The sequence below is a fragment of the Oncorhynchus tshawytscha genome, linkage group LG28 (genome assembly GCF_018296145.1).
Source record: "Oncorhynchus tshawytscha isolate Ot180627B linkage group LG28, Otsh_v2.0, whole genome shotgun sequence".
NCBI classification, from domain to species: domain Eukaryota; kingdom Metazoa; phylum Chordata; class Actinopteri; order Salmoniformes; family Salmonidae; genus Oncorhynchus; species Oncorhynchus tshawytscha.
The window spans coordinates 26,780,800-26,793,714 of NC_056456.1; the positions used below are offsets into that span (position 1 = coordinate 26,780,800).

Below are 12,915 nucleotides of genomic sequence, written 5' to 3' on the forward strand. Positions count from 1 at the left end.
CCCAAGGACACAGTGGCCTCCATCATTCTTAAATGGAAGAAGTTTGGAACCACCAAGACTCTAACTAGAGCTGGCTGCCTGGACAAACTGAGCAATCAGGGGAGAAGGGTCTTGGTTAGGGAAGTGACCAAGAACCTGATGGTCACTGACAGAGCTCCAGAGTTTCTTTGTGGAGATGGGACAACATTCTTTGAAGAACTCCACCAATCAGGCCTTTTTATGGTAGAATGGTCAGACTGAAGCCACTCTTCAGTAAAAGGCACATGACATCCCATTTGGAGTTTGCCAAACGGCACCTAAAGGACTCTTATGCCATGAGAAACATGATTCACTGGTCTGATGAAACCAAAATTGAAGTCTTTGGCCTGAATGCCAAGACTGGGCAGGGACTGGGAGACTAGTCAGAATTCTAGGCAACGATGAACGGAGCAAAGTACAGAGATCCTTGATGAAAACCTGCTCAGGACCTTAGACTGGGGTGATGGTTCCCCTTCTAACAGGACAACGACCGTAAGCACACAGCCAAGACAACGCAGGAGTGGCTTCGGGACAAGTCTCTGAATGTCCTTGAGTGGCCCAGCCAGAGCCCGGACTTGAACCTGATCGAACATCTCTGGAGAGTCCTGAAAATGGCTGTGCAGCAGCACTCCCCATCCAACCTGACGGAGCCTGAAGAGGATCTGCTGAGAAGAATGGGAGAAACTCCAAAAAATACAGGTGTGCCAAGCTTGTTGCGTCATACCTAAAACTCCTCGGGGCTATGAACACTGCCAAAGGTGCTTCAACAAAGTACTGATTAATTGTTCTGAATACTTATGTAAATGTGATATTTTTATTAGCAAACATTTCTAAAAACCTGTCTTTGCTTTGTCATTATGGGGTATTGTGTGTAGATGAGGGTGGAAAAAACAAGGCTGTGACCTAACTTTTAAAGATTTTGTTAAGTGGTCTGAATAATTTCCAAATGCACTGTATAGTGCATAGTTTTTCAATTTATCGAATCAGTTTTCTTGCTCAAACTGTGAGCAACAGCTGTCAAACTCAGACATACTTTCTAAACACATGGATGTCGATTTGCACATGGCTAGTATTATCAGAGGACTGTGGATTTTTCCAATAAACAGTAGGTTATTCTGGCTGGATTTGTTACTCTCCTCCCATGTAAAAGTTTCTGCCACCGCAGATTTGGACGGGACTAATGGTGTTTTTATGCTCGTACATAATTACCTTGTCTGACCTCCCACAGTAAAACTAATCTAGTCTTATTAGGTCTAAAGTCACCATTGGCCTCATGATGAAATTCCTGAGCGGTTTCCTTCCCCTCTGGCAACTGAGTTAGTATGAATGCCCGTATCTTTGTATTGACTGTGTATTCATACCCAAGTGTAATGAATAACTTCACCATGCTCCATGATTTTCAATTTCAACTTTTTTATTTTAACCCATCTTCCAATAGGGCCCCTTAGTAAGGCATTGGGAAACGTCTTTGGTTGAATCTGATAGAAATTCACTGCTTGACTGAGGGACCTTTTTTAAAGAATTGTATGTGGGGTACAGTGATAAAGTAGTCATTCAAATCATGATAAATACTATAATTGCACACAAGGTGAGTCGATGCAATTTATGTGAGTTAAGCACATGTTTACTTCTGAACTTGTTGGTGCTTGCCATATCAAAGGGGTTGAATACTTGACTCAACACATTTCAGCTTTTTATTTTTATTTTGTTAATATAATTCCACTTTGACATCGATCAAATGTATTTTTGAAGCCCTTTTTTACATCAGCTGATGTCACAAAGTGCTGTACAGATACCCAGCCTAAAACCGCAAGCAATACAGGTGTAGAAGCACGGTGACATGGAAAAAGTCCCTGGAAAGGCCGGAACCTAGAGGAACCAGGCTATGAGAGGTGGCCAGTCCTTTTCTGGCTGTGCCGGGTGGAGATTATTACAGAACATGGCCAAGATGTCCATAATGACCTGCAGGGTCAAATAATAATAATAATAATTACAGTGGTTGTAGATGGTTCAACAGGTCAGCACCTCAGGAGTAAATGTCAGTTGGCTTTTCATAGCTGGTCATTCAGAGTTTCTCTACCACTCCTGCTGTCTCTAGAGTTGAAAACAGCAGGTCTGGGACAGGTAGCACGTCTGGTGAACAGGTCAGGGTTCCATAGCCGCAGGCAAAACAGTTGTAACTGGAGTAGCAGCACGGCCAGGTGGACTGGGGACAGCAAGGAGTCATCATGCCAGGTTGTCCTGAGGCATAGTCCTAGGGTTCAGGTCCTCCGGGTAAGGGAAAGAACGAAAGAGAAATAGAGAGCATACTTAAATTCACACAGGATACCGGATAAGACAGGAGAAATACTCCAGATATAACAGACTGACCCTAGCCCGCCGACACACAAACTGCCACAGCATAAATACTGGAAGCTGAGACAGGAGGGGTTGGGAGACACTGTGGCCCCATCCAATGATACCCCCGGACAGGGCCAAACAGGCAGGATATAACCCCACCCACTTTGCCAAAGCACAGCCCCCACACCACTAGAGGAATATCTTCAACCACCAACTTACCGTCCTGAGACATGGCCGAGTCTAGCCCACAGATCTCCCCCACGGCACAACCCAAGGGGGGGGCGCCAACCCAAACAGGAAGATTACGTCAGTGACTCAACCCACTCAAGTGATGCACCCCTCCTAGGGACAGCATGGAAGAGCACCAGTGACTCAGCCCCTGTAATAGGGTTAGAGGCAGAGAATCCCAGTGGAGAGGGGAACCAGCCAGGCAGAGACAGCAAGGGCGGTTCGTTGCTCCAGTGCCTTTCCGTTCACCTTCACACTCCTGGGCCAGACTACACTCAATCATAGGACCGACTGAAGAGATGAGTCTTCAATAAAGACTTGAAGGTTGAGACCTAGTCTGCGTCTCACATAGATAGGCAGACCATTCCATAAAAATGGCGCTCTGTAGGAGAAAGCCCTGCCTCCAGCTGTTTGCTTAGAAGTTCTAGGGACTGTAAAGAGGCCTGCGGCTTGTTACCGTAGCGTACGTGTAGGTATGTACGGCAGGACCAAATCGGAAATACCGGTAGGAGCAAGCTCATGTAATGCTTTGTAGGTTAGCAGTAAAAGCTTAATCAGCCCTTGCCTTAATAACAGGAAGCCGGTGTAGAGGCAAGCACTGGAGTAATATGATCACATTTTTGGGGGTTCTGGTCAAGATTCTAGCAGCCGTGTTTAGCACAAGCTGAAGTTTATTTATTTAGTGCTTTATCCGGGTAGCCGGAAAGTAGAGCATTGCAGTAGTCTAACCTAGAAGTAACAAAAGCATGGATTATTTTTCTGCATTTTTTTTTTTGACAACGTTTCTGCTTTCTGCAATGTTATGTAGATGGGGGGGGGAAGCTGTCCTTGAAACAGTCTTGATATGTTCATCAAAAGAGATCAGGGTTTAGAGTAACATTGCAAAAATCAGAAAGTAAGATTAATTGTCAGATTCAACAGAAGATCTTTGTTTCTTGGGACCTAGAACAAGAATCTCGTCTCTGAGTTTAGAAGTAGAACACTTGCCGCAATCCACATGTCTAAAACACAGACTTTCAGGGAGGGCAATTTTTGGGCTTCACTGTGTTTCAGCGAAATTTGGGTTTCCAATCTCTCAAATAATGTGGTGATCGGTGGTATCAAAAGCAGCAATAAGATCTAGGAGCAGTGCTATGATGGGGTCTAAAACATAACTGAAGCGTTTCGTATACGTTGTTTGTCTTCAGGAAGGCAGTGAGTTGCTGCGCAACAGATTGTTCCCAAAAGTTTGAGAGAAATGGGAGATTCCTATTTGCAGTTTCTTAAAATATTTTCTGGGTTAAGGTTTGGTTTTTTCAAGAGGCTTTATTACTGCCACTTTTAGTATGCAGCTTGAAGGTTGAGGGCATGATTATTTTCATGGTGTCGAGATATAGTACTAAAACACTTGAGTGTCTCTCTTGATCCTAGGTCCTGGCAGAGTTGTGCAGACTCAAGACAACTGAGCTTTGGAGGAATACGCAGATTTAAAGAGGAGTCCGTAATTTGATTATGGGGTATTGTGTATAGGCCAGTGACACAATCTCAATTTAATCCATTTTAAATTCAGGCTGTAACATTTTGAAGAAGTGAAGGGGTGTGAATACTTTCAGAAGGCACTGTAGGTAGTCTGATTTTAATCCGTGTTGACAGTGGAGTAGTCAACTGCTCCTTTCTGTGTAGAAAAGCCCATGTTTTAATGCCTGCTTCTTTCTTCAGTCAATTCTGTGTTGCAGATAGCTGAGAAAAGGCCTCTTAAAAGGAAACTTGAAGCCTGTGGAAGTTGGCAGACTCGTACAGGATTCTTTAAAGTCCAAGTGCTGTCAATGTATTGTCCTGTGGTTTATATATTGTGGGTTTTTGGGGTCGCGTTTTTGCCACGGATGTTTTTTTAATGGGAGCGTGCAATTCGCATGCTGACTGCAGGTATGTCCACCAGAGTTGTTGCCAGAGAATTTTATGTTCCTTTCTCTACAATAAACTGCCTCCAATGTTGTTTTAGAGAATTTGACAGAATTTCCAACCAGCCTCACAACCGCAGACCATAATGACCACGCCTGCCCAGGACATCCACATCTGGCTTTTGGACCTGCGGGATCGTCTGAGACCAGCCACCGGGACAACTGAAACTGTGGGTTTGCACAACCAAAGAATTTCTGCACAAACTGTCAGAAACCATCTCATGTAAAATCCATAGATTAGGGCCAAAGGAATTGACTGATTTCCTTATGAACTGTAACTCAGTAAAATCTTTGCAATTGTTGCGTTTTTATATTTTTGTTCAGTGTAATTAACAACTTTGGCTTGCTTATATAGGCTAGAGCAGGTACTACCTGTTTGCTGAAATGGGTGCGAGAGGGATGTTTCGAACGTGGCCCTGCACTTCCATGACGTTCTCAACCACCTAGAATGGCATGGTCAGAATCGACTGTGAAAAGCTGCTTGAATGCAGAGGAGTAGAAGTCGTCTCTGCATTTCTGTCTTGCTTTGGTGGTAGGAAAAGTGGGATAATTTCAGTGTAACCGTGTCAACATGTTTGAGGTGTTGGCAGCTACATAGGCTATTGAACAGTGGTGACGTACTGTTAACGTTTCATCCATAACTCTGTCCATCGCCATTGAAATCTACTGGGAAGCCGAAGTGTTCCCAAACTAGAGATTTAAACAATGGAGGAGAATCGTCCACCACTCACCATATTGAGATAAAAACGGCAGCATATTAGGCCTTTAAGAATTCATCTGGATCAGTGAAATAAATGGCAAACTGCAATTCATAGACCAGAGTTGCAAACACTTGTTGATATTCTGATCTTTGTGGCAATTCATATCTGGCAGTGAAATACTTTAATCTCAAAAGATGTGTTAAAGGTCATATGAGCCAAGAGCCCCCCCCCCCTCAATACTCAACTGGTAGACCAAATCAGGACCCAGAACGTTGTCAATATGGACCGCAGGTTGGGCTTCGACCCCTGGTATCATATAACCACACATAAGACATGGAAGAATGTGTAGAATTGCAGAAAATTTGCCTTTAAAATGTCAAAAAATATATTTTCTCCATGTTAAATGTGTATAATTGCTTTAAACTGCAAAATGTTCCCTCTGCCAACAAGCCGGGTGCGAACAGTTTTTTTGGGGGGGGGGGCATGGGTTGTGAGGTGGGCGTTTACTACGCCGTTTTAATTACATGATCCACCTGGACCTTTGACTGGACCTTCTCAAATAGTACTTGAGTGCCCCTGGCCTAGACGATATCCAAAAACAAATGGCAATACACTAAATTCATATATTTTCTGGAAATAACAGCAACTGTTTTCAATTGTAAACACAATACCACACTTTTCCAAAGTAGTCCATGTTGCTGTTATTTCCAATGAAATCAAGGCATTAGAATATACCGGAGGGCTTACGCTGGTTTTTGTTGAGCAAAACGCGCCTGCGAGGGTTTAATGCTGCATACAAAGCCCTCGGCTCACTCGCCCTCCGCGCACTGTAGGCTACAATTCCTTGAGTTTCCCTGCATGTTTGATTTTCATTAAATCATACATGGTTGTTTTTCTGGCATAAAATACATTAGTTCATAAGGGCAGAATATTGTGTGTGTGGCCTACAGAAGTTTGATCAGTTATACCATTATTGCAAAAATATTTGGATCAGGTAAAAAGCAGACATTGGTAAGAGACCAGGCTTTATGGAATCTAGTGCTGAATACATTGATTCACCGAAGGTCAATACTTAAATGTTTTATGGAATGCCCACCGTGTACCTATGTTTGTCCTCTGTAGTTGCTTGCACATCTTTTTGTTTTCTGAAATCCATACTTTTTCAATAATTGTTAATCAAATACCAGTACCGACTGTTTCCTTGTTGAGATTGAATTGGTGCATTTGCTCGGCGTTGCCATCTTAGAGCAACAGCAACAGCAATGAGCAAACAGTCGGTGGTTGCCTGGCGGACTACTTTTTCTATTTGGCTAGCTATTCGTGGAAAACATTGCAATGGGATTGCATTTTTTTAATAAACTTTTAATTTTTTAATTTTTATAAATCACTCTTTTTATTGGCCATAAGCTGGCTTTTACCGGCTAATGGAAACCCTGTTCCACTGGTGGTTTGTAGTGATTTGAGATGACGGTCATTATTTGTTGCTGTAAAGTGCATAATCTGCCAGGTGCCTGGTCCAAACTAGCTCCCAGACTTTGAAACTGAAGAATATGAATTTTTAGTTACGAAACTGGTATGAGTTAAGTCTACATATTGCCTTGGATATAAAGTGTACTTGGGTTTTGCACCTGGGGAATAGCCTAGTAAATTGGTGACTACCATTCCAGCACTTTTACCCTGACCTTGCCAAGTCCTGCTGTTTTATTTTCCATTTTCCAGTCCTTTGTGAGAGTACTAGAAAAACAATCACCTAAACTCTGAAGGTGATTCTGTTTCTATCAGTAATGATTTGACCCTTGATTTAATCCTAGCAAACGGATAAGATCGCACAGTGCTTGAGATTCACTCTGACTTATGTACTCTAGGCGTCAATTACTTCAACTTCCAGCTGACCCTGTCAATTGACCTATTAAAGGGGTCTGATTTGATTGTTAAATCCTAGGGCCTGTTGGGCAGAGGTATGTTCATTCATTTGACCTCATTCCTCTACTCCTCTCTGTGGTTCTGTGTGGCACAGTTGATAGAGCATGGTGACTGCAATACCAGGATCGAGGGTTTGTTTCCCGCTGGGTCCACCCACATGAAAATGTTTGCACGCATGATTGTAAGTCGCTTCAGATAAAAGCTTCTGCCGAATGTGTTGCTTATTATTAAGATCTCTTTCTCTAGGAACACCATCTCCAGAGGGCCATGTCGGCTCAGTCGGTGTATGGAGAGAAACACAACATGGTCATCCCTGTCCCGGAGGCAGACGGCAACATTGCCTACTACGAGTCCCTCTACCCCGGAGAGTTCAAGATGCCAAAGCAGCTTATTCACATACAGCGTGAGTAGTGGACCTGGCTGCAAGGCTCTAGTACCCTATACTACCGCTCAATCTCAAATCAACCCAAACACTCTCCCTTTGCACTTTGGGCAATCTGACAGGATTTGATTGGTATAAGTGGAACTGTTTCCATATTGATTGCAGCTGGCACATCCTCTTAGATCTCCACAAGTCCCTAGGAAGTTGGGTCTAGGTGTCCATTTGGGATTTGGTCATACCTCAGCTTGGTTTATGGCGAGGTGTTGATAACATCTGAATATGTGGTTTATCTGTTGCTAGGCAATAGTGATGAGTAGTTTTATGCCCTGGTGGCAAAGTTGCATGAACCAATTCAGAGACTAACTAATACATATTGAAGGAGAGCCAATCTATATACAATTACAGCTGACTTCGAGACTGTCAATAGTAAAATGTTGTTTGAGTGAACCTGAATCTGGAAAATGAAAGGTCAAATTGCTTCTGTAGACTCCTCCTCCCCACCACTCTATGGCAAGGAGTTTTGTTGGTAGTAGTTGACTTGTAAGGCATTATTCTGAAGCGTTGTGGGATCTAGCCTTGGTAGTAATTTAGTAGGCCTAATCCTCTCGTACATGAATCATGCTATTTGTTATTGCTCAAGATAAGAGCTCAGCTAAATTTTATTTCCTGGGCTTATGTCATTATTGTCCGATGTGAGATGAGCCTGGGAATTGCCAGGGAACTCACAATATAATATCACGGTACTTAGGTGCCGATTCGATAATGTGCTTTGATGTTTCCAACATATATTGCTCACCATATGTCTGCTGCAGAGAGGAAAGACTAAAACTAATTTTGATCAGTAAAGGAAATAAGTTCTGAAAAGTTGTTGTTGCTAACTACAGAAGCACAACAATTGTTACTTAGAGTCAAATATCTATATCCTCCCAAAATAATATTGCAATATGTAACTTCATTTTTTCCCCACAACCTTTTTCTGTGTCATTATAGCTAGGCAATTGCGTTAATTCACGTTACCTTGTTAGTAGAGGCTGCCGAAAACTCAATCTAACATGATTGGAATTTAATTGATTTATATGAAGGTGTGTTAGTTTTGGATTCAGCATTGTCATCAGTCTTGGGCTTTGAAAGTTAAATTTAAATGCAGTAGCCAAGATGCTGCCATAAAATTTCTCTGGCTTGATTTGCTGAACCGACCAAATGTAAATGAATCACTTTACCCCAATCAATACAACCATTGCTTTAGTCAGAATTGAAATAGTAGTAGCTCGGAACATAAGTCAGTATTATGTCAAACCGGGAAGATGGGCTAGAAGGTCTCCTGTATCCCGTAATAGGAAAGGGGAGCATCCAGCTCTTCTTTTGAACTGTTGGAATGGATATGCATTGGCTTAGCATGTGTGTTCAGTGGTAACAGGAGAGCTACACTGGGGCGTCATGGACGCGTAGCTTTTGCAGGCGTGGGCAGACCTTAAGTTCTCTAGGATAGGGGGCAACATTTGGAATTTTGGATGAAAAGCAGGCCCACATTCAACTGCCTGCTACTCATGCCCAGAAGATAAGATATGCATATTATTAGTAGATTTGGATAGAAAACACTGAAGTTCCTAAAACTGTTTGAAGCATGTCTTTGAGTATAACAGAATTTACGTAGCAGGCGAAACCCCTAGGACAAACCATTCCGATTTTTATTTTGAGGTCACTCTCTTTTCAATGGGTTTTCATTGGAATCCAGATTTCTAAGGAACTTGCTTGCAGTTCCTACCGCTTCCACTGGATGTCAATCTTTAGAAATTGGTTGAGGTTTTTCCTTTGTGTAATGAAGAAGTAGCCCTGTTCAAAACGAGTGTCACTTCATGTGTACTGTTTGATAGAGGCGCGTGACCAGAAAGCTAGTGTCAGTTTGTTTTCTTCCTGTATTGAACACAGATCATCCTGTCTTCAATTTGATCCATTATTTACTTTAGAAAATAACTAAAGTTGTATTACACAAGTAGTTTGAAATGTTTTGGCGAAGTTTACAGGTGTCTTTTGAGAGATTTTGTAGTCACGTTGCGCAAGTTGGAACCAGTGTTTTTCTGGATCAAACGCGCCAAATTGACATTTTGGATATATATGGACGGAATTAATCGAACAAAAGGACCATTTGTGATGTTTATGGGACATATTGGAGTGCCAACAAAAGAAGCTCGTCAAAGGTAAGGCATGATTTTATATTTTTATTTCTGCGTTTTGTGTCGCGCCTACATGGTTGAAATATGCTTTCTCTCTTTGTATACGGTGGTGCTACCCTCAGATAAAAGCATTGTTTGCTTTCGCCAAAAAGTATTTTTGAAATCTGACATGTTGGCTGGATTCACAACAAGTGTAGCTTTAATTTGGTATCTTACATGTGTGATTTCACGAAAGTTAGATTTTTATAGTAATTTATTTGAATTTGGCGCTCTGCATTTTCACTAGCTTTTGGCCAGGTGTTCCAAATATCCCAGAGGTTAACCTGTTGATCCTACCCCCTACTTTTTCGAACATTCTGTTAAAAATCGCGCAACATTTCTGCTACTTATGCCAGGAATATAGTATATGCATATAATTAGTATGTGTGGATAGAAAACACTCTCTCGTTTCTAAAACTGGTTAAATCACGGCTGTGACTATAACAGAGCGTCTGTTTCATCGAAAAGCGCAAGAAAAACTGTTCACTGAAAACTGAAAAAAATATCCATGCGCCACTTGCATGTATTGTTCAAGGGGCACGAAATTAAATGGGGCTGAGATTGCAAGTCCTACAGCTTCCACACGATGTCACCACTCTTGTCAATTGCCTTCTCGTTTCTTGGTCAAACGAGGAAGAGAGACCACTTTCCATCCGGTCTCCGACAGGAAGTTTTGGAAGAGAGATTTCAGAAGATGATTTGAAAGCGTGGGGCTATTGAATACACATCGCCTCGTGATCAATTTGATAGATTATTAACGTTTACTAATACCTGAAGTTGGATTACAAAAGTATTTTGAAGTGTTTTGTGAAAGTTTATCGTCGACTTTTTTAATTTAAAAAAATGACGTAGCGTTTTGAAACAGTTTTTTTTCTGAATCACAGTTTCCATAGATGGATATTTTGGGTATATATGGACCGATTTAATTTGAAAAAAAGACCCAATAGTGATGTTTATGGGACATATAGGAGTGCCAACAAAGAAGCTCGTCCAAGGTAATGAAAGTTTTATATTTTATTTCTGCTATTTGTGTAGCGCCGGCTACGCTAATTCTTTTGTTTACGTCGCCTTCAGGTATTTCGGGGTGTTGCATGCTATCAGATAATAGCTTCTCATGCTTTCGCCGAAGCATTTTAATAATCTGACTTGTTGGCTAGATTCACAACGAGTGTAGCTTTAATTCAGTGCCCTGCATGTGTGTTTTGATGAACGTTTGAGTTTTAACGAGTGCTATTAGCATTTGGCGTAGCGCATTTCCATTTCCAGATGCCTAGATGGGATGTCTGCGTCTCAGGTCGACGCAAGAGGTTAAGAGTTCTCCGGCGTCAGCCGCATGCCTAATTGATGAAAATAGAACCAGAGTGTAAATTTGCAAGGTTGTTGTAGCTATCAATTGTTTCATTAACTTCTCTAGGGTAGGGGCAGCATTTGGAATTTTGGATGAAAAGCATGCCCAAATTTATCGGCCTGCATATAACTGGTAGATTTGGATAGATTTCTATTCGATAATATATCAACCGGGACAGTTGGATTTTCACCAGGACCGGGAGTAACAATGGCCGCCTTTCTCTTTTGCGCACAATTCACTCTGAGAGCCCCCACCTATCCACTTACGCAATGTGGTCATTCACACTCATTCTTCAAAATAAAAGCCTGAAACCATGTCTGAAGACTGACACCTTGAGGAAGCGATAGGAAAAGGAATCTGGTTGATATCCCTTTAAATGGAGCAATGGGAGGCTATGGAACATGGAGTTTTCCAAATAGAAGCCACTTCCTGGTTAGATTTCTCAGGGTTTCGCCTGCAATATCGGTTGAACATTGAAAATGTTTTTTTTATCCTAATCTGTCAATTATATGCATATTCTATCATCTGGTCCTGAGAAATAGGCAGTTTACTTTGGGAACGTTATTTTTTTCCAAACATAAAAATAGTGCCCCCTAGCTTCAAGAGGTTAGACTTTATCGAACAAATGGAACATTTATTGAGTAAATGAATGTCTTATGAGTGCAACCATATGAAGATCATCAAAGGTAAGGGATTTTATTTATATTTCTGAGTTGTGTAACTTCTGCTTGGCTGGTTACTGGTTAATGATTTTGTCTGCTGGCCTATTCTCAAATAATCGTAAGGTTTGCTTTCGCTGTAAAGCATTTTTAAAATCTTTAAGCCCATGTAAAATATGCTTTGTTTTCTGAATTTTTACGAGTATTTCCGTATTTGAATTTGGTGCTCTGCAATATCACTGGATGTTGGCCAGGTGGGACGCCCACATACCCTAGAGGGGTTAACAATTAATCACCCATATTAGCAAACATATTTCATTTCAAACTTCACATTTCTCTAGTATAGACTACTTATCGTCATGAACAATATCAGCAAAGTACCTGTGAAAATGATCGGTATGGTCTGTCTAACTTTAGATTTGTCACCCCATCTCTACTCCATTCTCATGTCTGAAGTTCTCACCTCTCCCTCTCTCACCTGTAGCTTTCACCCTGGACACAGAGCAGCCGGACTATGACCTGGACACAGAAGACGAGGTGTTTGTGAACAAGCTAAAGAAGAAGCTGGAGATCACCTTCCTGCAGTTTGAGGAGATGGTTGACCGCCTGGAGAAAGGCAGTGGGCAGCAGGTAAGTCTTGGAATCTGCATCCTAAATGGCACACTATTCCCTACATATAGTGTACTACTTTTGACGGGAGCCCTAAGTGCCTTGGTCAAAAATAGAGCACTACACAGGGAATAGGGTTCATTTGATGGGATTAGAGGGAGTAGCCTACAATGGGCAGTCATAGCATCAGACTAGCATCCTGTCCAGGGGGTGTACTGTCTTGCACATCAAGCTGTGTCACGCTACAGAAACCAGAAATTGTTACTCTACAATCAGGGGATCAGAACAGAGACCCTGCCGCCTCCCAAATGTGACTCCCTGCTCCTCCCTCTTCCCCCGATCAGGCGGTGAGCCTGCAGGAGGCCAAGCTGCTGTTGAAGGAGGATGACGAGCTGATCAAGGAAGTGTTTGACTATTGGACCAGGAAGAGGAAAAACGGCAAGCACGGCACGCTGCACCCCACTGTGAAGCAGGAGAAGAGGGATGGCTCCAGCACCTCAGACCCCTACGTGGCCTTTCGCAGAAGGACGGAGAAGATGCAAACCAGAAAGGTA

The 12,915-nt window shown here is 42.2% G+C and overlaps 1 protein-coding gene across 4 annotated transcripts in view; it reads left to right on the top strand.

Annotated features, from left to right (window-relative positions):
• The window catches only part of LOC112227001 (enhancer of polycomb homolog 1), a 55,745-nt gene that overhangs the window by 15,304 nt on the left and 27,526 nt on the right, over positions 1-12,915 (top strand). For 2 of the 4 annotated variants that reach the window (XM_024391768.2, XM_024391767.2), the window contains 3 exons: positions 7,397-7,553; positions 12,237-12,382; positions 12,706-12,912. In XM_024391768.2, coding sequence (XP_024247536.1) covers positions 7,418-7,553; positions 12,237-12,382; positions 12,706-12,912 — 489 coding nt within the window. In that variant the 5' untranslated portion in view covers positions 7,397-7,417. Of the gene's footprint in view, positions 1-4,655; positions 4,697-7,396; positions 7,554-12,236; positions 12,383-12,705; positions 12,913-12,915 lie in introns of those variants that run through there. The other 2 variants (XM_024391769.2, XM_024391770.2) reach the window with 2 other exon arrangements.